This window comes from Hippoglossus stenolepis, chromosome 19 (genome assembly GCF_022539355.2).
Source record: "Hippoglossus stenolepis isolate QCI-W04-F060 chromosome 19, HSTE1.2, whole genome shotgun sequence".
NCBI lineage: Eukaryota > Metazoa > Chordata > Actinopteri > Pleuronectiformes > Pleuronectidae > Hippoglossus > Hippoglossus stenolepis.
Window position 1 is genome coordinate 4,685,324 of NC_061501.1, and position 27,681 is coordinate 4,713,004.

Below are 27,681 nucleotides of genomic sequence, written 5' to 3' on the forward strand. Positions count from 1 at the left end.
AGCAGCATTAAAATGGATGGCAAATCTGGATTATGTTCAGCAAAAAAAAGAAGAAAAAGCAGAGCGGAGAAAAATGCCCAGGAATCAAAAGGCCACCTGTCATGAATAATAAAACTGTGGGCCTCATACTGCAGACGGGGAATGATAATGAAATAAATAATGAATTGATTACTATGCATGTAACAGCAGACTGAGATGATTTGTACGTGCCGTGAGGGGGCCAGAGCTTGTTGCACCACGGACGGGCATGATGAAAGAGGAATGAAGAATTCGCCTCTTTTAATACCACTTGTGATAATTGGGCTTCTCAGAGTGCTCTGCGCAAGAGCATCACACTCCTTGGAAAACATAAATTATGTGGCGAACACAGACTTGGCTCTTTTTCTGCATTTGAATTAAAAAAAGAGTCCAGTTCAGTATTTTGAACTGATTAGTATTGAGGGATCAGCACGCCCATTATTGCACAACCCCTTTAAAATCCAAATGTCACTACCAAATCGAATTCTCAATATGATCAATACTACAGCAGGGAGAGTCTTGAGTGGCAACAAATCATTGTGATCGCTTGTAATTGCCACTGACAAAAGGACGAGTGGAGACAAGTATGAACATGGACTTTGCTTTTAGAGAGACAAATGATTTCATGTAAGTGTACTAGACAACTACTGGAGAAGTGTTTAGGGAGGCCATGAATCCTGATCCACTCAGACACATGCTGGGTTCCTCTACAGGACAATATGGACCCAGCCAGAACTTCCTACTCACCCACAAGCACGGGAGAATGCATGTGAACCCACACACACGCTCACACACTGATTAAATTAGTCCAAAGGAGCAGTGGGGGGCCCCAAGGACAATATTTTCATTGCTATAATAAAAGGAAAAGCTTGCTTATGGCCCTCCCCAAGCAAATATTTGGCTTTGGGTCAGCTCTATTATTCATCCCTGGAGGAATATGCAGGGGCCAAAACTTTTCAACGATGGAGTACAAACTGTGGAACAACAGTAGAAAAAGAAAAACAGTCTGGGCATTTACAAGGCCTGGAGGCTTTCTGCTAATAAATCAAACATTGTGCAAACTATCGAGTAGAGCTATGGTGGTTGTGTCACTGGAGGTGGGGGGGGGGGCTGCACCGTTGGTGGACTTGGAATATGTGACTTATCCCCATCTGAGGAAGAACTAAATCCTTAATCTTCCCAAAGTTTCTCTGGAGGGTGATGATGAGATAAGCCGAAAGAAAGACGGAAAAATATAACACAGCCAATGTGTGTGTGCATGCGTGTGTGTGGCTAGGCAGGACGCCTGGACTAAATCCCAGTCTCCCTGGAGGTGGACTCTGTTATCAAGGAAAGGGAAAGTTGTCAGGTATGACAGGAAGACAGAGGAGGGACACACACAGACAGGCAGACAATGACAGAGAGAGTGGACACTGGCAATTTCTGTGAGGCGTGGACTCTGACCACCCAGAGCTCCATCAGTGCGGGTGACATTCATCATCCACATTGTTGGGTTCTCGTCAAAGCGTTGTGGAGAGACAACAGCTCCGGAGACTGAAGGACAAACACGAACACTCCTACTGTGCATACACCCTCAGTTTGTGACTCACCTCCAAAAAACATACTGCAGGCAGCTGCCACAGTGGACTGTTCAAATATTTTCTACCTTTCCTCAGTAGTAGTTGATTTATCTTGAAAAAAAAATCTATAATAAATCAATCCTGCAAAGTAAGGTTGTACCTGTATCCACTCTTTGTTTGAGTCTTCAGCCGGTGTCCATGCGTTTTCATAGTAGTGGAGTCTGGAGCGCTCTGGGGACCAGCTGGGGTTGTACTGGGATGAAGCCATGATTTGGTCCGATGTTATCTCCCCCGATTCCATTCCCAGAGGGTCGCTGCAGTCAAAGTCTGAAGGGTGAGAGAGGGGGGAGGCAGATGGAAGGTGGAAGAAAAGGATAAAAAGGGAGTGAGCAAAAGATGTTTAGTCGAGTTGTAAGGCGCTGAAAGCACCAGAATGTACCCAGCATGTGCTTTCAGTGTCCTCCTGATTCAGAGCTCGTCTCTGGGGAGGATGACACCACACGACAGGCACTCAGCGCTGCTGGCTAGAAAAGAACAGCGTATCAGCGATGCCTCAGTAAATCCTTTCTGTTTCTCTCCCTCTACTTTTTAATGGAAGAAGGATGGAAGTGTTCCGCATTAAGATGTAAAAGTGTCTTCATAAAACATTCAGTGTGGGCTAAGTTTACGCCAGTATTAGGCGTTAAAGTGACTTTCACTGTGCTTATTTCTTCCACTGACTGGACCTATTTGCCTCACCTCCCTGTGGGCAATTTATCTTTTTTCCTACATGGTGACTATCTTCCTCCAACTTGCTCTCTTGGGGGAGTTTAGGTGAGCTGTGTATCTGTATTCTGGGGCCATATTTTACACTCAATGGCCCAACCAGCCATGGTAGGCAGTGGCTCCCCTTGTTTGTGTTGACATGGGTAAGCCATTTTGAGGCATCCCGGGCTCCGTGGCTAAAGCGAGAGCTGGGTCAGGTTGGGGTCAGCCTCTCTATCCCCTGGAGGTCAGACATGCTGACACCAACATGGACGGAGCGGCAGCAACGGACTGAACGAACGACTTGACCTTTTGATCTGGGCAGGATTCGTATAATGTCGCCACAACAACACAGTGGTATGTGACAGCACATTTACGCACAGACATGGACAATCCTTCTTCCTATTGTTTATTTACTTCTTTGTCACCTGGTGATGAAGCTGGATGTAAAGCACATTAACAGTGTTTTAAGGTGTCGACCTTCAGAAGCCATAAACTTACCTTTGGCCAAAAATGCAATAATACATAATAGGGATTACGTAATCAGATTGCAAACCTGAGAAACTATAATCAACTCAGATTATATTTTAATAAATTAATCTCGACTGTTGTTGCATCTTTAAAATATGGCAATTTTGAGTAATCTGCAATTATTCGGCCAAGTAATCTGATCCAATTATTTTTGTTCAACACACACACACACACACTCAGATAGCACAGTATGAGGAGCAGTGTGGAACTGCTATGTGGCTGCTGCCTATGAGCTAACACAGATGGTCTCCCCATCTGCCACACTGCAAACACACCTCAGTCACTGGGTCAGTGTGTGTGTCTATGCTCGACAGTGTCAGTGTGCGGTTGCATATGTATGTGCTCATGCATGAGTCTTTGTGTGAGGCTGAGAAAATTGTCTCACACCTTTCCACCCGTGGCTCTTTCTTTGAGGAGACTGCCCGCTCTCGTCTTAACGTTTGTACGCAACAAACCCACATCATCTAGGTCACTGGGTCACGATCAACAAAATCAGGCATTTGTTTACAGCAAAGGACAATATCTGATCATGTGGATTACTGGCCAAAGGGGGATTGTTAGGGGAGAAGATGAGGTGAAAGTGAGGGTGAGGAGGGTGACTGCAGGAAAGCAAGAGAAGCAGGATAAGAGCAAAAGACCAGGCTTCCTTTCATCACCTTATCATCTCTCAACAGTAGCTTTCAGCCAGAGTGTACCCTTCCACTTGCCACGCAGAAGCGAGAAAATCCACCGTGTATTATGCATAAGGGGATTATGAATGATTTAAGTGGTGCAAGTCTGGAAACCCAAAGTTTGGAGGTTTTTTTTAATCTTATCTTGGATACCTCTCAGCTGGTGATGTAAGAGCAAGCAATTCAAGTGAATTAAGGTATTTACTGATCATGGGTCAGATATTTCACCATGCCACCTAATGCTGAATGTGAAAACTTGATTTGCGTAATCTGATTTTATGATGTGTGATTAACGCAACTCAGCTCAGGGGAAACTAAGGAGAAAATGACATCAGCAGTCATCTCATTAGTGTGAGACAGGGTTGTGTGTGTGTGTTTGCGTGTATACTCTGCGCCCATCTTCCCTTTGGGCAAAACAAAATCCTCTTGATGATGATTAGTTGATTAGTAGATTTGTTGAATGTCATCCATCTCTATCGCTATTCAAAGACTGACATTGTGTGTGTGTGTGTGTGTGTGTGTGTGTGTGTGTGTGTGTGTGTGTGTGTGTGTGTGTGTGTGTGTGTGTCCGGGGTGGTCTGTCCTATAGACAGATTTATGACTCCTTCCAGTCCTCGTCTTCCTTAATGAAATGTTTAGTCGGAGCGTTTTGCAAAATGGGGTTGGAGGTCAAACTCTGTGACGACGGCGTAGCATGTAAAAAGAAACCCTGGGGTTGTGTGTTGGTGTGTGTCTAGAGTGGTTACTTGTGGGGAGGCTGCCTTTTGAAGCCTGTCTGGGACCTCAGTGTGTAAACGTAGCTTCTTGTAAACCCCGGGAGGCAGTTTACAAGTCTTCTCAAATGTAACACATTTCTCACATGAAGCAGGAAGAGGTGTTTATTGAATAACTCCTAAGCCTTGTTTAAACGGCTCAGTGGAAATTTGTCACAATAGGACCATGAGTAGCTTCGGTAGCAGACAACATCTGTTTCTTACTTTTAGTAATATTCCTCTGGTGGTTACTTTATTGCCCCCTAATTCTTATTCAACTACACAGCTTTAATTCACTATCCTCACAACCCAAATCTTCTTCCACTGAACAGATCTCTCTGGATTCTGATTTAATTTTGATTTCTACCTCAATTATATAGATTTTTTTTTTCGTCTGCATTCTTTGGCTCGCTCTGCCTCCCTGACAATCCCATCAGTCTGATTTTCAGTGGTTTTTATGCCGGCTCACCCTCTGGAACGGTCCTTTCAATGACGGTGAAGTTGGCAGAGAAGCCCTCCTTAGCGATGGCACTGTCAGTGTTGATTGTTAGCGCCAGGATGCCTGTGTAGGAGATGATCCTGCCAGGAGTGTTCTGCCCACAGTACCTGCCGACGTATGGGCCGACTGGAGGGAGAAAAGAGAGAAAAGAACAAATGTCGTTACTCTGTCAGACTCGAGTTAGGTTAATATTTGTTTGTTTGCCACGGCCTTGTCACACATGGGTTTTTACTAGCAGCTCCCCCCTGCAGAGGTGTGAAAACTAGTGTGTCAATGAGGCATGGCACCGGCTGCATTTTGTTTTGTTGACCCCGTAACGATGCGTGAGAAGAGACTCCCAACATTCCATGGCTGCTTGCTGGTCAAACACAAAAAGAGAAAAGCGGAAGAGGGACCTGTGGTGTGGACAGGTCACGGTCTCTGTCTATTTGGTGGCTGTAAATACTTCAGACATCCCGTCCTTCCTCTATCCAAACTCTTTTTTTTTTTTCATTTCCGTGCAGACTTGAGGCAGACACAGCCATGGCTGAGTGAGTTTTGTGAAAGAGACAAAACACGTAAAGGCCGGACAGATAGACTACAGGGCCATTTAAAGAGCAATAAAAGCACGAGAGGGACATGTTCCACTGAGCAGACTGAGAAGAATGGAAAAACAGGAGGAATGGGAAAAAAAAGGGGGTGAAGGTGAGAGACAGGGGAGGCAGAGGGGTGGGGAAGCATCGGGAAAGAGTGATGTGGTAACAAGGGAGAGCAAGAGAACACAATGACCTTGCGCTATGCCGCTGATGTGCGCTGCGATCCGTGCACATTTGTAAGCGTGTGCTCCTTGTTGGTGTGCAGGGAGCTGCGGCTTATCTGTGATTAGTAATGCTGTGATCAGCGGCCAGTGACAGTCCTGCCTCCCTGCGGCTTCCTGTCATCCAAAACATGCTCCTTCCAGCCCAGCTCCTCCGGGAACGGCCTCGGAGAGTTACAGGGCTCAGATTAATCTTAATAACCCAGGTGTTTGTGAGAATCCATGTGTGCCTTTAAACCTGCCAAGAACTGGGCAGAACAAGAAAAAACACTATCTCTTGGATTATCTGCATGACTCCCCAGAACTATGAAATGTTTAAGATCCTTGCTATGAACTCCTGTTTGTCTTCCTGGTCCTCGGGGAAGAGGGATGAGGGAGTGTAGGTTCTTCATCCACAGAGCCTGACCAGCAGGGTATGTTTTGAGTGGTAGTGGTACAGGGAGGTGTGACTCCCCCCTGGTGCTTGGCGGAGGTCTGCCTTTGCCCGGACATCTCCTGGCTCCGCACACCCTGACAAATAACACGACTCCAGCCTTCTGTGATAATGCACTATCGATCCAGCAGGCACCACAGGAACCGCCTGGCAAAAGCCAACACACTTATTTTCCACCCGTGGCTTATTTTTACACAAGGCTGTCTGTCACAACACATGAAGGGTGCGATGCCACTTCAGTCCAAAGCGGTGGTGTCAAGTTTCTGCCCTGAACAGACTCAGTGTTGGGTAAAAGAGATTCTGGTCGACTGATTCTGGTACTTTTGTGTCTCATTTTCACAACTGAATCAACTGATAAATCGTAGAAATCATCGAAGTAGCACAGGAAATGTATCTCTCCCCATCCCCAGAGGTTATTTTTTTGTAAAAATATGTATTTAAAGGTGATAATTATGTGCGATATTCTCTGCTCTACAAGCATTAATCAACACTAATCTTGAAAATTAAACATGTCCCACCTCCTGGGAAGATCACACAAATGAGTCACGGAACAAAGGGTCAGCTGCTGCACAGTTCACATCTACAGAGAAGACAGAACTTTGAGTAAACTTGCTTGAAAAGGCACCTAGATTTACACTTCAACCCCATCACTTGGAGCATTGATACGCACCAGGTTGAACGCCACTCGATAAAATCCTTTCAATTTTCAGCCAGTGACGGATGAGAGAAGCTTTCATCTCGTCTGCACCCAGCGTCGGAATAGCCAGAAGAAAAGCCGAAAACTTCAAGAGGTGATTTTTCTCGCTGAGTTCAAAGCCTCTATGGCTATGGAAGCATTTCTTTGAACATTGCTCCCCCGCTCCTCTCTCTCTCTCACCTGCTGATTTTTAGATGGATTTGAGAAATACTATATTTTATTGTGTGTCTGAATCTATCGTTGCTTTGCCCTGTGACCGGGAGATGCTGGCTCTTATCAGGACCAAACTGGCTCAGTTCAAATTCAATAAGACTTTTTTTCTCCTCTCCATAGTGGGAAACACAAGGACATTTCCAGAGGAAATTCCTTTTATAGTCATTTCCTGCAAGATCGGCCTGTGAATCAGGACGCAGAGAGGCAACAACTTAAATATCGCAGCTTACATTAGACCCCGAATTCCCAAACGTACTGACACGAACAAATCCTCCGACACAATGCAGCCTGTGAAAGAGAAAAGGAAGGGCGGGAGGCCCTTGTAATCAGGAAGTGTCTGGCACTGAGCAATGACGAAGCATTACGCTCATGACGACAGACTCTTGGAGCTCTGCCAGGTCTGGCGTAGGCAGTGAGCCCACTGGCCCGGGTAATGCCATCATATAGTGTAAAGCTGTTCATTCCTTCTGGAGAGATGAACTGCTTCCCAGTGCAGGACAGACGACTTCTAAGCAGCAGGACAATGCAGCTTTTTACATCTTTCCTGTTCCACTATTGAAACAATCACTCTTCTGTGTCTAAATTGGTGATGTGAAGTTTGTTAATAAGTCATACCAGACCGAGTGAGATTGTGGCAGCAAATGCCCCGAGTGTATTAAGTCAACAAGGGATGGGTTCTGTTATGTGTGATTTTTTATTTTTTTTATTTGGAGAATCATCTAATTTCCTCTTTTAATAAAATTAGTGCAGTGCCTGTTCGAAACATGTCTGTTTGGAATGGATTGTTTACTTGGTCTGTGGTAATGCTGGTTGCAGCTTTCTTTCTGAAACTATAACAGCGATCTGCCGTAATATAGCCGCGGCAAGTAAAGAGTGACTGCTGGAAGCTGCTGCTGCACAAAGAGCTGTTCATGTGTTTATTCAAAGCTCGGTAAAGCTCAACTCAGTACGGAGAGCCCCGAAAAGGAGAATCAGATGTTCTTACCATTGGCGGGAAGTGCTGTTGTAATCTACAGAGCGCTGATCACCTCTTTATTTAAATTTCATTAATATTCAACCTATCACATGTCCAAATCGCACCAAATTACACTCTGCACTTCCCTGGGCAGTGTGAAGCAGATAATATGAATGGTTCTTGAGATATGCAAGCCACATACAGACAGACCGAGATAGTAGATAGAAGATAAATACACATTCATGGTTTAAATTACAAGCAAAACAATTTACTGGCACTGTTCACTCACCTCCGGGGAAGCCGTCCCAAATCTCCAGTCTGTCATAGCGGCAGAACACACCAGTAGGGGGCGTCGGGTCCGGCTCCAGCTCAAAGCTCTCGAACTCCAAGATGATCTCGGACATCTTTGGGGCGAAGATCATGAAAGTGCAGTCCAGGTTGTTGGGGTACTTCTCCGGGAAACCGGGGGATTTTATGACGCCGCTGTTGGAGGTGAAGTTCCTGGAGCATTCGGGACCTGCAGGAAGGATGAAGGGAAGAGATGAGAGAGTGGCGGAGATGATTCTCTTGTACGACTGTTGGTTAAGTGATCTGTTTTGGGTGACTTTGTGTGGTGGTTACTAAGGAGCGCTGCCTCCCAGCTGGTCTTTTGAGTGGAGGACAGTTTACGGTCCACAGAAGGACCACCTTGATGGCTTCATCTTTTCACGAGAGTCAACATCTGTGTCTCAACTCCTCTCACTGTGGTTTTGAGCATTTTTCCCCTCCCTTTTCACAAACATCAGACTGTTTCATCACTGTTTCTGTGTGAAAGTGTATGTGTATGTGTGTGTTAAATCTGTTACTCCTGGAACATCTGGAACATGAGTGTAAACATTAGTGAAAGGCCTCAATCACCAGGAGCAGGGAACAATAAGTAAACAGTTTGATTTACGGTGGAAAAACTTTTCTCTCTCTCCGTCTCTCTTTCTCTCTCACACCCAGACACACACACACACACACTCATCAGGACACGTCTGTGAAACATATGAGTGGTGCTCAGGCAAAATTACAGCGTCAGTGATGGAAGGGAAGGGCAATGACTTTGCATACATCAACACACATGCGCACACTTAAACACACAATTTCACACGAGGGAAAGTCAAAATATTTATTCACAGCTCCCCAGAGAGCTGCCTTTCAGCTGATGAGGAGCATTAACACATTTCCCACGTTAGCCACTTGTCAGAGCATCATGAGCGCAAGATTATGATTCGAGAATGAGTGACACACGAGGGGAAAAAAAACTGATGCTAGCAGCTGCAGGGAATGACACATAAGACGTGTTCACTATGCAGACTCAAGCACTGGTCCGGAGTGTTAGCAAGCCAGGCTTTACACAAACACACATACATACAATGACAGGAAGGGGAAAAAAACAAAACAGGATGGCAATTATTTGGAGCCATTGGTGGCAGAAATGTGCCCAGCAAAATGTCATAATGTCATTTTTATGCTACTCTGACAGCCGGCATTATGGCTGCAGATGGTGCCGATCAAGACTAAAATTGCAGGGAGTTAACGCTAGATAGAGCTGCTATACTGCAGTCATTGCTGCATAAATGAATGTGGCAAACTGCCTTTTCCACTGTCATTCAAGTATCTCGCTGGGCCCCTAATTCAAGACCATCAGGCCCACTTCAGCCTGTCCACCAGTGGAGTGAGTGAAAGGAGCGAGAGCCATTTGATTTTCTTTCTTCCCAAGTTGAAAGCCACAGCAAGCAGCATTTTTTACTCTAAAGAGAGTTGACATTTAGTGCAGCGGCTAAAGTGTGGCTTTTTTAGAACAGTGGGCACCATTAATTTCGCAGCTTCCCCACGTATTTACCCCTGGAAAATAAAGAGGCTCTGCTCAGAGGGAGAAAGCGAGAGAGAGCGTTCCCTGGGATTAGCGGCTGGACGGACGCTGCAGCTCTGCACTTCATCCTCGCCATATTTTGGAGAAATGTCAGCCAGCTTTAGGGGGTGAAAACAACTACAGATGCAAGAAACTTCTTTGAAAAAGGCGCCCATGGTTCCTAAGTGCTCGAGACAGCTACGGTATCCAAAATGCAATTTAGTTCAGAGTGTAGAATTTCCTATGGATATTGGCTCACAACTCCGCTCTCCGTCCATTTCATCAGCCCCCACCTTGACCCTTATCTCAGCGCAGCAGCTGACCAGAACAGATTTGGTCTTGAGAAACTGTTCCACTGTGAAAACCTGTGAAAATCCAAGACTGGCCCGAATACTAATATTCCATCAGTATTACCTGCAGTATTTTATACGATTTTGTAGTTGGCAAGTATAGGATAGTGCTGAAAGTATGCACAACTTAATTCAAAGTTAACTTTACATATCTCACTAATACTGTTACGCCTCTGAATGCTTACGACTGAGGCCGAGCCAAGGACACACTCCACTATTGTCAAATTTCGTGTGTCTCTATTAATACACCGCCACCCCGAGAAAACGACAGAGCGAAGACATCACAACAAAATAGAGTGGCAAGAGAAGACAGAGCGCTCTGGTCATTCCCACCGGCAAGATAATCATCCGACAGATCTCTTTTATCTGGCGTCTCAACACGGGAGGGCTTTCGTCCCCGGCTCCCCTCGCTACAACCCAGGATGCTTTGTGCTGATGTCTGTGTGAGAGGCATTCAGTGATAGCGGTCACGCGTTTCAGTGGTGGCGTCTTGTGTGCTTGCATCTTTGTTGGGACAAATATATCACGGTTGTCAGCCAAATGCCTACTCCTCGCCCCTCACTCACTCTCTGTCGCTGCTCTGGCGGATTCATCACCTCGACAGCGAGACAGGGTTTCAAATGGAAAAGGGTTTTGTTACAATGACAGGTTTGACTTCACACACACAAATACTAGCATGTGCCTACTGGTCCATGCACTGCTTTTAAACAAACGGCAGAATTTACAATGGGAGAGAAAAAGAAGTAACCTTGAACGCACAGCATTTACCGTCAACCTCCAAGCAGGCGCTCTAACGTTTACTGCCGGCCGTAATGGATTCTTTTAACTCTCATTTATGTCGAGCCCTTCTGCTCAGGAGGGGGAATAAACAAATGTCAGTCCCCCCCGCTCTCTGACTGATTAGAGTTTGTTTAACAGGACAAGTTGTAGCCGGTAAAATGCTATTTAATGGAGATCTGATTTCAGTCTTTGCAAGTGTTAGAGATTTATTATGCATTTTAAATAAATATGGTTTCAGCATTCAGGGAAAACGGCGCCTTTCAACTGTTAGTCTTCTAGATGACTTGTCCTCTATGTCTCTATTAAGCTGTTGCTCTAAGTGCTGAGAGCAGAGACCGGGCGTTCATCATTAGAACAACACAGCGCCAAGGAGCAGGCGTTAAATGTGACGGCCTCTCGCTATTTTCATTTTTAAAACTCTCCCTCTTGCTCTGCCTTTCCACATATTCTCTCTATTTTTTCATCTATTCATCCCTCTCTCTCTCCACAGTCGGGGGTTATTAGGGGCCGGAGCCATAGGGACTGAAGGTGTTGTTATTGGACTCCTAAGTAAATCACCACTGTTTATATTCCATGATGCTCTCTGGCTGATCATTAGCCCAGTTCACCCCCCTCTGCCCCCTGGCATTCACCCCCTGTAACCACACCACCTCTCCTCCACCCTGTACTCATGCCACGCTAACGGGGGGGATTAATCGCCGGTGGAGTATTAACTCTTTCAACACTAAATCAAACATTAACCTGAAGCCTTTGGGGTGTCGGCCATTCAAACAGATGGGAAGGTAGGTTTACGTTTATCCCCTCACACACCCTGAGGCTTCTGACATGGTATTTAGTGCATTGACTGCGCCAGGGAACGTCACCCACCCCCCCACCCACCCAATGAGGGATGACACGGTGCTGTTGGGATTCTGGGGCAGGGGAAGGGGTAGAGGAGGGGGATGCAGTCTCCCTCCGGCTCCCCTTAAAGAGATTTGTTGTCTTGGGTTTCCATGAGGGCTGCGTGTGTGATGACAGTACTTCTCCATGCCAGATGTGACCTATGCCATCAGGGCGTGCCGTCCATGAAAGCAGAATGTACCCTCTATTAGGCCCCACCAAACACACACACGCATAAATATACACACACACGCACCTTGACAGTGTTTTCACAGGTGTGTGCTCACAGTAAATGTGCCCGCATCACGATGACATAATAAACAGCGCTCCCGTGTGAAAGATTGTGTTTTTTAGTGCAAGGAGAAACACGATAGCTCTGCCACCAACAGTCATTGTGCTGAGTAATAGTGAGGAGACGAAGATGAGCCTCAATGTGTGGAAGTGGGAGGGAGGGGGGCTCCCAGTGGCACTATCTCTGCCTCGTCGCCCACTTCAATGGGCCCTCAGCCAGCCTTGATGTGGCTCTGAGCTCACTGCAGGGCTGTAAAAGAAAACATGTGCTGTGTATGCATGAGTATACTGGAGAGGATGGATGTGTCCAGAAACATTTCAAGTGAAATCCTGTCAGATGATAAGACACATAAAATTACCATGATTTTGATTTGAAGCAGCCATAATGCTGGTTATTGTTATTTTTTACCAAGAAGGTAGTGTTTTCAACCAATGTCCATTTTTTCATTGGTTGGTTGGTTTGTTTGTAAGCAACATTACACAAAAACTACTGAATGGATATGGGTCAGAAAAGAACCAATTTTGGTGTAGATATGCATCATAGGGCAGATCCAGGAATTCAACATATTGAATATTTGAATATTTATCCTTGATATATATCCTTGATTTCTTCAAGAAGAAGAATTCATGGATCTTGATGAAAAATATTTTGGTGCACATCCATAACAAAAGTCTGGATCTAGTGAATTTAAATGTGGCTTCATATGGGGACTGTCGGCCCTTGGTGGGGGTATGCGAGTGCCATTCTAGTTCCTCACGTTTTGTTTAAATTTTTTAATTCAACATTTTATTATTAATTGGAGGTGGTATGCCAAAAAGAAACACAAACACGGCTTCAAATATCCCTCACTCTCCGACCCATCCCTTTTCCCCATCTCTTCCTCCTCTCCCATGATCTCCCTCCTTCCCATCTCTTGCCAGACTTCAGCCAGTGGAGCGAGGCTGCCAATTTGCAGGCTATAAAATAAATAGCCCATGCTAATTAAGATGGTTGGATGGGATTGAGGAGTGGAGTGGGGTAGAGACTGATGTGGAAGTGGCCATAGAGAGCCGCAAAACAACCTGTTCTCTCCCAATTAGACACTTTGCAGGCTACCGCTGATGAAAGCCAGGGCTACGAATGCCAGCATGTTGAAGTGTACGTGTGTTTTAAAGTGTATTTACATAGTTTTCAGCTTTACAGCTTGCAAACATTGGCGTGTGATCCCCGATTTGAGTCCTTACATATGTTTGCTTTGTGCATGTATCCATCTTCCACGTGAACTTTGCTTGTGTCAAACCCAGGATGAAAGGTACTAGCTGTGCCTGAGGTTGATCTCCAGGCCTATAATCACAGTGATAAACAGCCTGCATCTTTTCTTTTCTGTTTTTTTTGCTTTGTCTTTCATTGGAATGCATGAGCGCGCGCCTCCCGTTCCTCCATCCGTTATCAGGCCATCTGTGTGCCATCATTAACGTAACATGTGTTAGCCAACACAATGTTTTCCCCGACTAATACACTGCTTGTTGATAAGCTGTGCTAATAAACTAGCTTTGTATCTCTCTTTTTGCCTGGTACCCGCTCTCTATGCCTTATTCAAACAGAGCTGTTAGTTGATCTCTAAAACCAGCTCTTTTCATGGCAGCAGTTAGAACAGAGTGAATTCAAAGCATAATGAATGTCTGGATCAACTCAGGAAGCAAAAGAAGTGGGACAAAACTTTGTTCCTGGGTTCAATCTCCCCATTGGATTCAATCAGCAAACAAAGCTGATTCTTATAGCTTTAACTCTCTCGTCCTGACTTTCTATCCTCTATCCACACTTACGTTCATATTTAATGCCAGATCTGTATTTCCTCATATCTACACATCCGACAACTGTGTTTTTTTATATTGCTACTGGGCCCTTACATGCCTCATTTATAAACAGCTTTGACTAATAGATGAGAAACGGAAATACCAATGCTGAAAATTAGGGAAGAATGTGGTAGATTTAACCGGACTATCAAGGGGAACGAGGCAGCGTTGATGAGTTTGTGTACGTCAGGGGTGGAGTGTCGCTTTGATCTCGTAAATGGACCCACACTCCACCAGCTGCCCTGCCGCGATGGAGACACGCACGCGCCCAGACACACAAACACGCGGCAAGGCAGACGCATGCGAGCCCAGATTAAAAGGAAGGAGGGACCTTGCAGAGTCATTCATCTTGTCTCCGAGGTCACGGGGGCCGTCTTATGGAGCGCTGCTGAGGTTAATTAATGAAAGTGGAGTCTGTGGCACCTGTCTGCCTGCTAGTCACTCTCCAGATATGTGTTGTCCTCCTCCCGCTTCGTTTAGTCCAAACAAAGCAGGCAGCCAACCAACAGGGTACTCCCTCGTGTTATGCTGTGTTCTGATAAGATAGACTTCCCCTGAGGAAATGTGGACTTAATCACACACGATTCCCAACTAGAATTACCCAGAGGTCTTATTTTTAGGATTAACATGAAGGAAGGAACCTCAGGCTACATACATATTTCTATGTTTATGTCTTGGCCCCATCTCAGATTTAATCCTCGTCCATACAAACACACCTAAAAACGCTTATTACGTGACCACTGGCGGCGTGTGTGGGTGCAAACAGGAAATGCTGGAATAACTTGACAATAGCTTGTCTCCTACACATGTAACCTCAGGGTTGTTTTCTTTCAAAAGGTGTTTATGTGATAGGAGGCCGCCGAATCAGTGAAGGCTACGTCATGACCGGAAAGACCCAATCAGCAAGTGGGTGAGTGTCTACGTCATCGTTTGGAACAATCTCAGTTTCTGCTCGTCCAGACTAACACAAAGTTTTCAAACTAAAACGGATTCTTCTCCGTTTTAGCGGCTAAACATTTTGGAGTAGTTTGGATGCCAGGCGTGTCTGTAGCAGAGTTGATGTGTTTTCCAACGTGACTGAATTCCATAGCAGCACTCAGAAAACAAGTGTATTGTTGAGTCCACTTTCTCCAGAACCAGCTGGTGATTAGTTATGGTGACAGGTTCATGTCCTTGCTGTGTTAGTCCTAACCTGCCATCTGACGATAAACCAACACTCCACACAACATTAGTTGGATCACAGCTTAGTGAATTATGTCCTTGCTTATTGTGCAATAATTCACACGAAATACAAACTGCTACAATTATGGAACATATGTGACTATGATTCATTGGTTTTGAATAGAACATATTGTCTGCCATATTGCGAGTGCATAATTTGATGCTCTGGTGCCTTGACTCAATCACAAACAAACCATAAAAACCCACTATCGGAACTTAATATTCTATCCTGCTCTGTTGGTATGATGGATTCACCTAAAGTCAAATCATTCTAATATTCAAGAGAATGTAATATTTTGTTTTTGACCATCACAGGTCTCTTTCGGTCTCTGTACCGTGTAACATAGGATTCTTCAGGTAGAAGTAAGGAAAGCTATATATGTCCCATGGTGTTATGATGCTGTATGTACTGTACTGTATATGTTTCAGATAGCTGGGATTAAGTGAAGCTTCATCTGTATTAATCCACCCACCTGTCTTGAAGATCTCATATCGGATGGAGAAACCTGCTCCGTGGGTCTCGTAGTCCGACACAAACTTGATGAAGAGCTGGTTTCCAGAGGAGACGACCGGAGATGGGGCGATCTTCCCGCAGTACTTTCCCACCAGCTGACCGCTCTCGTCCACGCCATCTCGCACCTCGATGTAATCATATCTGAACAAGAGGAAGAGAGGCAACGTCAGTCCCAGTGTGCATGTTCTCTTTGTTTTCCTGTCCTCTTGAAAAGTTACTTGAGTTGGGAATTAGAACATCACTCGTATGTTGTGTATACTGTGCAAGTATGTCACTCACACACACACACGCATTCATATTTGCAGGAGCACACCCACAGAGCAACATAACATATTGTGCAGGTAATGTAGTGGAAATAAAACACTGTGTACTAATGAGGTCTCAGGTTAAAACTGTGAGAACAGGTGGGCGGCTTTGATTTCATTACATCGACTTGACACACACACACACACACACACACACACACACACACACACACACACACACACACACACACACACACACACACACACACACACACACACACACACACACACACACACAGACACAGAGACACAGACACAGGTCTTGTACTCCCGACAGTGCTGAGGTCAGGTTTACGTAACAGCTTTAACTACTGAACTGCAGCTGAACAGTTGTCTATGTGTTACTTAACCTCAGGAGAACTCTGACAGTGTGTGTGTGTGTGTGTGTGACTGTTCTTTAAGAGACTATGAGAGAATCGAGAGTGATCATATTTTGGCCTTTGGCTTAGAATGGTGGTGTATAGACAGAGCAGGTGGTAAAGCTATTTAAACACACACACCCACCCAGACAGAAACATCACATTCAAATGGAATTTCAGACCTACGGCTATTGAAGGGAGCAGCCGCCTAATTGAGTTGTCGCAGAGTTTGGGAGCAGAAGAGGAAAACAGCACTGAAATGAGACTGGGAACGGGAACTGACGCACGCACTCAAGCACACACACACAGAATCTAGCATGCCAACCAAGATGGCAGAGGAGAAATGAGAGTGACTATCAGTGAGGGTGGTCCAAACAGCCTCGGGTTATCACTGTATATGTTTTCAGGCAGTTATTAAGAGGGAACATAAAGTGCAGGACTTGGTTCTACTCCAGCGCCTGCACGTGTGTGTGTGTTTGCACGATGATTTAGATGACTTTTCCGTGCTGTGTTTTGACTGTGAGTGACGAGGCGAGCTCCCCTCTCAAAGCAGATTCTGGTTCAGGTTTCCATGGATCCTAATTGCCCATAACGTCTGTTCACGCCAAGTTTTCAGCTATGCACGCCACTTATCAAACATTTTCCTGCCCAAACCCTGATGACCTGCTGCCGCGTTCTTCAACCAGTTGAAAAAAAAAAAATGCAATCCACACATAGTACTACATTAATACATTTTAATGTATGTTAAGTATAATGTGCAACAGGTGAGCAGGCACATTTAGTCGTACAAATGCGCCTTCTGTTTCCTCAGAAAATATGTGCCCTCTGGGCAAAGGGGCCTATTTTCACAGTTTTATTTGATTCCTAAATTACTGTCAAAACATTGCACCTCCTTAACGATTCTGAACTCACTTAATTCACAGGATTTTGCACAAAAAGGCGATTTACACTTTGAATGATGGCTCAGGGTGGGTGAGGTCCCTGAGGTGGGCCTCGACATGTCTCCACACGCACCGTTTTGGACTTTTTTCGTATGAAAATGGTTTCCTTCACCTGCTTCAAATTCAGTGAACAGAAATTAAATTGCCAGAGGGGATTTGGGGAGGTGGGGAATTATTACGGCCTGTGGTGGGAGTCAGCAAAACCGGGGGAAAGACCGAGTGTAACTAAATGTGGAGTTGGACATAAGAGACAAATGTTGCAAAGAAGAATGGGTGGATGGATGACTTCCCTCGTCTTTCTGTACAGTGATCTGAGGTGATATGGAGCTGTCAACATGCAACATGAGTCTCCTCTTATTCGTTGTCTCTTTAAATTTCAGCGCCTCAGGTTGAAGGATTGGTTCTGTATGTGGCAGGAGAACTGCAGTCTGTAAATCCAATCCAACAACTGCCTGTGTGCCCTGATATATCCAGCTCCAGTCCGCTCATACAGACATTCAAGCTGCATTACAACTTTCATCACAAACTGAGAATATATTGCTCCCTCCACTTCAGTTCAAACTGCTTAAAATCCTTCAGGAGCCCAGTCCTTTCATTTCTGTTGCTTGCTCTGTGAAATCCCCTGCTTGAGTTATTTGGCTTTTTCCTCGTTGCTCTTTGCTGGGATTTCAGAAGCACGGCCTTCACAAGTACCACTTTGTTTCAGCTTCTTTATCAGCTGCAGCTCGGTAAAAAATATACTAGTTTCACATGGTGTTTACAATGTTATCCTCCTCCACGGCTTCACGGCTTCACGGCCAGGGAGTTTCTCATTATTTAGTTTAAAGGCCTCCCCTGAAGCAGGGATCGTGTTTCTGCTCTAATGTTGTCATTGTCGAGTTAAGTCACCAGTTAAGTTTTTTGAGTCAAAATTGAATTAAAGGTATTTTTGAATGTCTTATGTTACTGTCTGCAATAAATGGGCCAGTATTTATCAAAACAGATTAGAAAAAGATGCAGCAGTAAGTTTTCTTCCCCAAATTGTTTCTGTTGGTGAAATCAATTCCCTCTACTCTCCTCCTCTCAATCTTCTACTCTTCCTCTCCTCCTCTCCCTCTTCTACTCTTCCTCTCCCTCTCCTACTCTTCCTCTCCTCTCCATCTCCTACTCTTCCTCTCCTCTCCCACTCTTCCTCTCCTCCACCTCTCCTCTCCTTCCCTCGGTTCACAGCTCACAACAGAGAGCATCAATCTTTCTGCGGGTCTGCTCTGCTCTATCAGCAGACTTATAATTCACCTCAGAGCCTCTGTCTCTGCAGCTATCTGACTCCTCCCCTGCAACTGCCAAAAGCTGAGCATTGCCAGACGCCTAAAAAATTGATGCTAAGATGCATCGCTGAGATGAAGAGGGAGAGAAGAGCAAGCTGCAGTACAGCTGAAGGAGCTGAGCAAGTGTTTTTGTGTGTGATTCTGTTGTTTCTGTGCACATATGCATGATATATGTGCAAACGAGTGTGTGAACAGCTCAAAATCATATGTGTGCATATGGACAGAAGCCAATCAGCTCATGCTTTCATTTAGCCTGTCCTCACAGAGTCTTTGTTCATCATCCAAACGAGAGAAATAGTCTCATTGTTGCGTCTTTGTCAACTCGTCGCACCTCCAGAAAAGCTGTTTATTGCATTTTCACCCTGGTGCGTTATCAGCACGCATGGTCCTCGTAAAGGCGGCGCCGTGGGAGACAGGATGCAGATGGAGGAGAGAATATGCCTTGGAGAGGGGGTCCTTGCCGCGCTCTAAGAAAGGCGACACCTCTAAAACATCTCTATTTGTGACTAAATGACTGGTGTGTGTGCCAGAACTCCAGTGGTTCTGCACCAGTAGGTCCACACACTTTATCCAGGCCCTTATCATCTGGAAGACATTATGGGAAACGCTTGGCGGGGCAGTTTGACGCCTATGAAAGGCTCTCCTGTTGCCAGTTGTGTTAAATGTAGCTCTAATCCTTTTCTCTAAACACCTGTGGGGACTTGCTTCTAGGGTTGGGAGTCTTTGGGGGAAGATGGAGGACAGTTAACAATCTCCAAAAGAAGAACAAGAACACGGCCTACTTGTAAGCCCCACATGGTCCCACGTTTTCGGGTTTTTGCCTCTTAACTATGTCCTCCTGTCCTGTCAAGTTAAACTTAGATTCTCAGGGGCCTGTGTGGTGATTTTTTTTGATGCTGCCGTTGTTGTTCTTATTCCTCATGACAATAGAATCCAGTTAAGCCATGCACCTATTTATCTGTCTAGTCTGCTTTGGGTGTGGGTGGGCCTGTCAGCACACCACAACACACATACACAGATGATTACACACACATACAGTGAGCCACCTAACACAGTGCTAATAGTGAAAATGGTTTGCCAATCCAGTGGGGAAATTAAGAGGGAAAAAAAAGAGAGAGGGGTTGGGGGTGATGCAGGGCGGGGGGCGGCGAATGTAATTCTCTACGACCTTCGCTTCACCGATTCAAATGTATTAGCTCGCCGTCTTTCTTCAGGCACAGAGAGAAAGCAATCCGCCAGTGTCAAACGAGAACATTAGCCCTCATTGCAAAGCCAAAGAGAAGGCGACAAACCACTGGTCTAACAATATAACAGTTATATTGCCTGAAGCTTTCCCATGGAAATAATCTGTCCTCCCTCTATAAATGTCTGCTTGATATGGTTCTACAAAAAGAAATACAATCTGAGGCAATGGAATAATGCTATGACGGACTGTATAAGCCTCAAACAGTTGGTTAAATTTCTTAATCAGACCATTTATAAGCTCAAGCATTCTGTGGAAAGCCCCAGAACAAGAGCTCTTTTTGTGTCATTACTCTCTTGCTGAGCTGCGTGTAGAACAAATGCCTGATGCATTTCTCTGGCATTCCGTTTTTTCTGTGGCTGTCACGGTATAATATTGCTGTTGCATGAAAACATGTCACCTGCAACACGTCAAAACATCTCCAAGTAACACAGGTGGAAAGGCCTGAACAACATGCTTGGGACGGCTCTGGGAGGCCCATGGAGGCTTAGCAGGATAAAAGGACCTTGTTGTCAGCTGTCAGAAAACTCCAGCCGGAGACTTCAGGTGTTAATGAGTCCCCGCTAACAAACTGTCACTGGGGCTCCCGGAAAATATCATTAATGCTTGTACAATGGGGCCCGAGACAAGCTGATCTGCGACTTACTTTTTCCAAGCCTGGAGGGGACATATCACTGCAATAAAATGGTCTCTCTTTCTCCGCTTTCCCTCCCACACTGCCCCCTCCCCTTCTTGCATGTGACATTCATTAACCCGAACTAGAATAACAAGTTCCCTCTTCCTCCCCAGAGCCAGTCCAGTTGTAATGACCCAAACGTCAGCTTGCCTGGACAGACGAGGAAGAGCTAAATAAACGGGGCCGTAAACCAGGTCCAAGCTAAAAACATTAACCCCAGTGGTAACCCTTGTTAAGAATTTTTATTGAAGGGAGAGACCTCATCATTAAACCAGCTTGACCATGAGGCATGAAAACTTTGGGAGCTTTTTTTAAGCTATCAATCTCTGCACTGATCTCTACTTCTGAATCCGCAAAAAAAGACGGCCACAGAACGTGCCAACCCACCGAGCAGGATAAACCACCGCCCAATCAGAGCTGATGGGTTCAGAAGTGGTTCCTTGTCGGTGAGGGGAGAGGGACATGATTGCTTTGCTCACCGCCTCCCTGCCACATGGATGGATTGAAGTTAAAAAAGATGGATGAAAAGATGTAGATTACCCGCCCAGACGGCCCAGCTGCACCCGTCCAACGCGCCTCTTTGGGTGTCACCCCCACACGGCGAGAGTCAGATCTGTCATATTTTTAGATATCGTGGCTGGTTCTGATTTTGTGGCGGCCTTGGCCACACATTTGTGGAGCAGTGTCGCTTTCCCAAACAGCAATTATCATTAGCATTGATGGATTTAACATGCCTCCATCCATTAGCTTTCCTAATTACACTGTCGAGAGGTCTGCTGTCGCCAACAATCAAATTAATGAATTTGGCTATTTAGGCTCAATTATTGCATCCCTCTCCCTCTGCAACATGCACAATACTCATTTATTCAGAAATATAAGGACAGATAGACCGAGGGAGGTTTCTACCCTACGGGGGGATTTTCTGCAAGTCGTGACAAATAGGTCACAATAATGGGATTATAGAAGTGAGACTATAAGATAAGAGTAGGGATAAAAATGCTCTCTGTTACATAGCCATGTGTCTTATGTGGCCTAACGCAGCTGACTTGAAGATAATCAAAGGTCTCAGCATTTTCTTTTAAGCTGTTGACTGGTTTGAAACAAAACTGTTTGTTGTGATGCTTCCAAAATGTGTGATTCCTGCTCCCAGAGAACTACCTTGACTGCATTTTTCACAAAGGTCCTTTTGCTGAAGCTGGAAAAATCTTATTAACCCCCAGATGACAGCAACAATAAATGGTTGTTAAGCTGCAAAGGGTATTTCTAAATAACATTCTTTTGAAGAAATGTTCTAAACATGGAATGTTCATTTCTTTATAAAATACCTCTCAATGTCTGCTTTTAACTGATAAATTAAATATTGTAAGACCACAGCATGTATTTATGTGTTAATACCCCATCTATGAATGCAGTACAAAATTACAAGCTGCCATTTTGATTATATTATTATATTCTTCTTTTGGATTTTTTTAATAGGTAAAAAAATACTTCACTGCTGATGTGAAAAGTTCAACAGACTGTATGAAAGCTGTTTATAATAGCTACAATGGTAAGCAGGGTTGGGAATATCCCAAGTAGCCACAGTTTTCTCTCCTATCGCACATCTTCTTATCATGAATACAGCGAGAATAAGTACAATAAATTTGAAAACTGCCTTCGGCAAAATGGAAATACACATTTATTATTTTTTCTCTGCTCAGTGAGCTTCAGAAATGAAATTGCTTAGCATACAGCAGCGCTCCATATGTATCTATCTTAGTGTGCAGATATGAATATTCAGGCTCTGAATGTAGGATTCTTCAAATGAAACCACAAATCCTTGGGCTAAATTTCTAGAAACACTTCTTAGAAGTTAAGCCACAGTGATGAAATGGCCTTATTATATGTGATTCTGAGTGAGAGCCGTTATGCAATATGTCAGTGCTACACCCAGTTCTAAACAGCTTTAACATATTAAAACAACAGAGCCAGAAACTCTGTGATTCAATTTACAAAAGGCCAAAAAAGAAAAGCAGGAAATTGCTATGAGAGTCTGAAAGCTACAAAGAAAGAAAGCAGCGCAATAAGATAGAAAGGGATGAAAAGGCCCGCGTGTTTTCTGAAAGAGGAAAGAGACAAAGAGAGGGAGGGAAAGAGAAACACTCCGGCCCATTTCTGGGGCCATTACAGGAGGGAATGGCTCCCATTTGTCCCACCTTGACATTTGAGAGGATCTTAGATTACACAGGAGAGGAGGGCAGGCAGAGGTGAGAGACGAGAGACTCCTCCACAGGGGTCTGCGGCACGGCTCAGATGATGCTTCGTCGTCACAACAATAAGAAGTCAAGGGTAAAAATAACAGGGCACTGGGAGAAAGGGGACAATGTGGTATATCGGGCCTGATACTGTCTTTTAAACAAACTGTCCCCTCCCCGCTCTCGTCACTTACTCCCTCTCAGAGGCTCCTATGGGACTCAGTTGCATGGATACATGCACACCCCGCGCAGAGGGAGCACAAGGCAGCCTATACTAGACTGACTGTATAATGAAGACTCAACACACCCATAGCCTGCATCGCAGTTCACTATATATACGTTTGAGAACTTCTCATAACATTACACCCTTGCCCAGGAGCGGCAGACGTGATATTATTTGGCACAGCTCCCATGTGAATCACCTCTGAGAAACAAACTACCATATACATATTCTGAGGGCACAAAGCGTCATGACGCAACCGGTGTAAACCAGCGAGCACGACCTAGAGAAAACAATTCAGAAAGCTTCATTTAAGTGCTATTATCAACACAGTTGGGACCAAATTAGCTGCCTTGATGTAAGTCCATTCTGCCTGTAGCAAATCAAACACAGCTACATTCATTCATTCCCATTACAAACTAAATGAAAGTTGGTGAAACAAATAAAACCCTGTTTGAAGCTCTGTTAGTCATCACATGAGCTGTTTCCAGAATGTCCGCACAATGGGGTCCATAAATTCTCCGGAGATTGCCTTTCAAATATGAAAAACACGGCAGGAGATTCTCTGGTCAGTCAATGCACAGTGAATCTTCAGGAGAATCTCCTGCTGTGTTCTCACATGGGGACTTTATCCATTTTAACAAGGGGCTGGCAGAAGAAACTCCAGAGAATGTCCACAGCAACTGACTCCAACATTTGCGTTCTCACATACACCTCCGGATAATATCTTTTAAAATGATCTGGAGTTACCTTTCAGAAAAGACCTGAATCATGACGCTGATCGTCCAAGAACAATATCACATTTATTTTGAGTCAAGCATAAAAATGAAGGTTCTTTCAGGTTATCACAGGATATCCTGTTCATGACTACATGTGTAGGATGCACATGATTATGGTTCAGTGCGCTGGAACCATGTGACAAGAGGGAACATGAGGAAACGTGTGCATGACCATAAACAACCTTGAGCCAGTGACCCAATGAACTTGGCATGGGACTTAGATTAGCCGAGTGAACGCTACACAACTTCACATTATGTGGGCTGACGAGAAAAAAACAACAACAACGACAATGTGCACCCCCCACCACATACACACAGCCCATATGTGTGTGCGTGTTGCGAGAGGAGCAGGGCACGTTCAAAGAAAGCAGGAGCAGAGGAGGAGAGGAGGAAGGGAAGGGAGGAGCAGAGTTGAGCGAGGGGTCAGTTGGAGGTAAAGCTTTGGGTGCCATTCAAAACACTCTCTCCTCTCCACAATGGGCAGGAAGTAAGTAAGACTGACTGCTGAGGGAGATAGAAAAAACAAGAAAGAGTGTGAAGGCATGTGAGTTGATAGAAGCGGTGAAGGAATAAAACAAAAGAAAGAAATGCAAACAGCTGATAGAGGTGGTTGGCAAACATTTGTCAACACTGCAAGGTTCAGTGGTGTGATGCATATGCTTCCTGTAAGATTCTTTTACATGGCTCCGCAAAGGATAGAAGGCTCGAGGGCGATGGTGGTAATAACTGCACTGGGAATTATTCAATTAAACAACCCATCTGGCCCCACCAGGTGTCCTCTCCTCTTTCTTCTCTTCGTCATCCCTGCAGCCTGTGGAGGCGGCTGGGGTTGAGGGGTTAGAGAGCAGTCTGGGCTGAGTGCTCGCTGACCCGGTCATCTGGCTGGACATGCAGCCACTTGGCTGGGAGCAGGGGAGACAGAGCAGGCCCTGAGAAAAGCCTTGTAGAGGACTGGGATTGTCCTCCTCGGTGTGTACAACATGCACAAACATCCAGCAGCAAACACATGTGACCTTAAACCACACAATAACCTTGAGACAAGACAAGCTTTTCCTGGTTCTTAACAGGAAGAGGAAAGGGGATGGTGTTAAAAATACACTTTTTTTCTTTTTTTTACAATGGACACATATTTTCAAGAACAGTTGATCGTTTGTTGCCAGATTTCCTTTCAATGCGGATCAGCCGTTGGGTGCAATGTCTACCATTTAAAACCACATCCTACATTTCACTCTGATGGCTGCATTGTTCTCATTTCGAACAAAGAACTCAGATTTTCCAATGATGCAGCACTTTGAAAGCCAAACAGTCCGTGCTGTGAGGGCCACATGCCAAGCAGTGCATCTCCTCTGTGGTGTCGGGCAGAGGGGCGGAATGCTTGGCATTACGGGGCTGATCTAAGTGCTGATGGCCAGCCAGCCCTGGCCAGCATATGGAGAGCAAGGTGACTCTTCCAACTACAGGCCCCACGATCAAAGTTTCCCGTCAACTTGGGAGGATGCCTGTCTTAGTAGTATCATTTCCTTCTGCTTCCTGGTGAGATTGTGTAAGTAAGTATGCAGAGCCTTCTTGTCACTTGTTCCAAGCAGGGGTCATTCTGGAAGAGGCTTGCCGGGCACAGAGCCAGACATGAAGGCTTCTAATAACTATTTCAGGACTACCCTGCTGTGATAATGCCACAAACGGTTGCCTTGGGGCTAAATTTACACTCCTTTTTTAAAATTACTGTCATCGAACAAAAGAATTAGAGCCGTGAGAAAAAAAAAAAGGAACGGTGGCTGTGGTGTAAAAGAAAGACCAAAACTAGTGTAGCCAATTTAGTGAGGAGAGATCAAGCGAAGGACAAACAAAGCGAGGGATTGTGAGTGTTCTAACTCAATCAGAGAGCGGTGGGGTACCGCCCCATCAATCACTGTCTGCTTGCCACCCCGACCGAATCAGGCCGAATTGAGTGGTGGAGAAACACCAGCAGGCCACCAAAGCCTGCTGAGCGCAAACACAGTAACCGAAAATGACCCCAGGGATCTGGCGCTGAGACAGGAGAGTCCATGGCTTTACTTCCTACCTACCTACCCTCTTACCCATTGCAAACAAACTTTACTTCACCCTGAGGCCCTTCAGGGACCCGCTTGATTGTTTGAGTAAAGAACGGTGTGGTTGTTGTGGCCCCCTCCTGCCGGTCACCCCTCGTGAATCTGTAAGCACCGGGGTGTTAGGGGGGAAAAACAGGCTGCATAGGAGCACAGCCCCATCAATCAAAATCATGAGCCCCATTCAAGGTTAGACCACTGAAGGAAACATGTCTGACAAGCCTGGACACAATGTATAAAAGCATCCAGAACTCCTTCATCAATTCAACCAAGGAGTCTCCTCTTTCATTTCTCCTGTGGACGGGTGAGACATAGGAGATAGTGTTTGAAAAGTAATCCACGACCTGCAATTTCTCTGTAACCTACATATCATGAATTCAAATTATTATTAATCCACTCACCCTCTGTATCACTTCTTGTTTTTACTCATGCAGACTCATAAACTGAGAAATCAGCAATTGATGGAAAGGAAAAAACAAGGCGAGAGAGGAAAACCTGTTGCTAATTATATTATATGAGGCAGAGAGAGGGGGGAGATGGTGCTTATTGCCAACTGTCCTTTGGAAACAGAAACGTGTAATTGAATTGCAGCCCCAGTGTTTAATGCTTTTTCATCGGCGCAGGAAGGGAAACGAGTATGAATTTTCTTACAGTCAATAAACGCGTGTCCAGATAGAGAGCTGAGATTACCAAATGTTGTCCTCTAATCACCAGCCTCTCCATACGGCTCCTTTTCTAGCAATCTGTTTTGGATAAAAAAGTAAAAGAGCATACGCCTGACATCTCTAAGATGTGTGGGCCGCGACTCCATTCCACAAGAAACTTCCATATAGGGAGACTTGTGTCGGTTTGGGCTTGGAAAGATAAATAAGTCGTTGAAGAAAAAAAAAAATCACCAGCCGTTTGCCAGAAGCAGCTTAGTGACACTCAATTCCTGGCAAACACAAGTTGTTAACTCTCCTACATCGAGATGAAAAACAAAACAGGCAGACACAGGAGACTGTATGATACTTTTGTGCTGCTTCAGATATGTGACTGAGGATCCAGCAGGTTATTTATGAGCACGGTCCTTGTCTTGTCTCTGTCTCTCTTCTTCTCCCTCCCTTCCTCACTCACTTCTTTTTTCCCTACTCCTCCACTGTGAAGTGGACCTCCCTCCCGCTGTGAGGTAGAGTGGCTCGCCTCCCGGTTGTGGTCAGGTTGTGCATGAATCAAAGTGGTGACAGAGCAGTGGGGAGGATGGCAGATGCCACAGCCAGAAAGCTTTTCAATCAGGCTGCCCTTCCAAGCCACAGCCAAGGTGAAACACTTCACTGGCAGATGAAGAAGAAAAAAAAAAGACCCTCAACCTGACGGTCACTTGCGCACACACACACACACACACACACACACACACACACACACACACACACACACACACACACACACACACACACACACACACACACACACACACACACACACACACACACACACACACACACACACACACACACACGTGTACTGCATGCATGCATGCAGGCACACATGTGCACAGACCTACTTTAATCCTGCTCATTAGCCAGGGAGTAACCCTTTATGTTTCAAAGAGACGAAGGAGAAGAGAGAGTACTGACAGTGAAGGTCGACGGCTTTCTGATGCAACATCTCTGTCTGCTGTCCTGTCTTTTCTGCCTTCTGGTTAATTAACAAGGTCAACGCGTTACATTTATCAGCTCTGCAGCTCTCATTCGCTTTGAATGGCTCGCTTGCATCATAAACGGTCATGTTTGCAGATAGGAAATAGAATAGAAATATTGCATACAGCAATTTAAGAGAAGAAGTAATTTTGTAAGTTTTACCGTGCTGACAAAACAAGGGTTTGGAGTAATTGCTGTGGAGTTCAAACAAGATAAATTCAAAGTGGGCTGCTCTT

The 27,681-nt window shown here is 45.1% G+C and overlaps 1 protein-coding gene across 2 annotated transcripts in view; it reads right to left on the reverse strand.

Moving 5' to 3' along the window:
• The window catches only part of nrp1a (neuropilin 1a), a 60,164-nt gene that overhangs the window by 23,947 nt on the left and 8,536 nt on the right, over positions 1 to 27,681 (reverse strand). For both annotated transcript variants that reach the window (XM_035142760.2, XM_035142759.2), the window contains exons 4-7: positions 15,575 to 15,756; positions 8,158 to 8,385; positions 4,745 to 4,900; positions 1,738 to 1,904 (exon numbers count right to left, since the gene is read on the reverse strand). In XM_035142760.2, the coding sequence (XP_034998651.1) occupies positions 1,738 to 1,904; positions 4,745 to 4,900; positions 8,158 to 8,385; positions 15,575 to 15,756 (733 nt within the window). The remainder of the gene's footprint in view (positions 1 to 1,737; positions 1,905 to 4,744; positions 4,901 to 8,157; positions 8,386 to 15,574; positions 15,757 to 27,681) is intronic.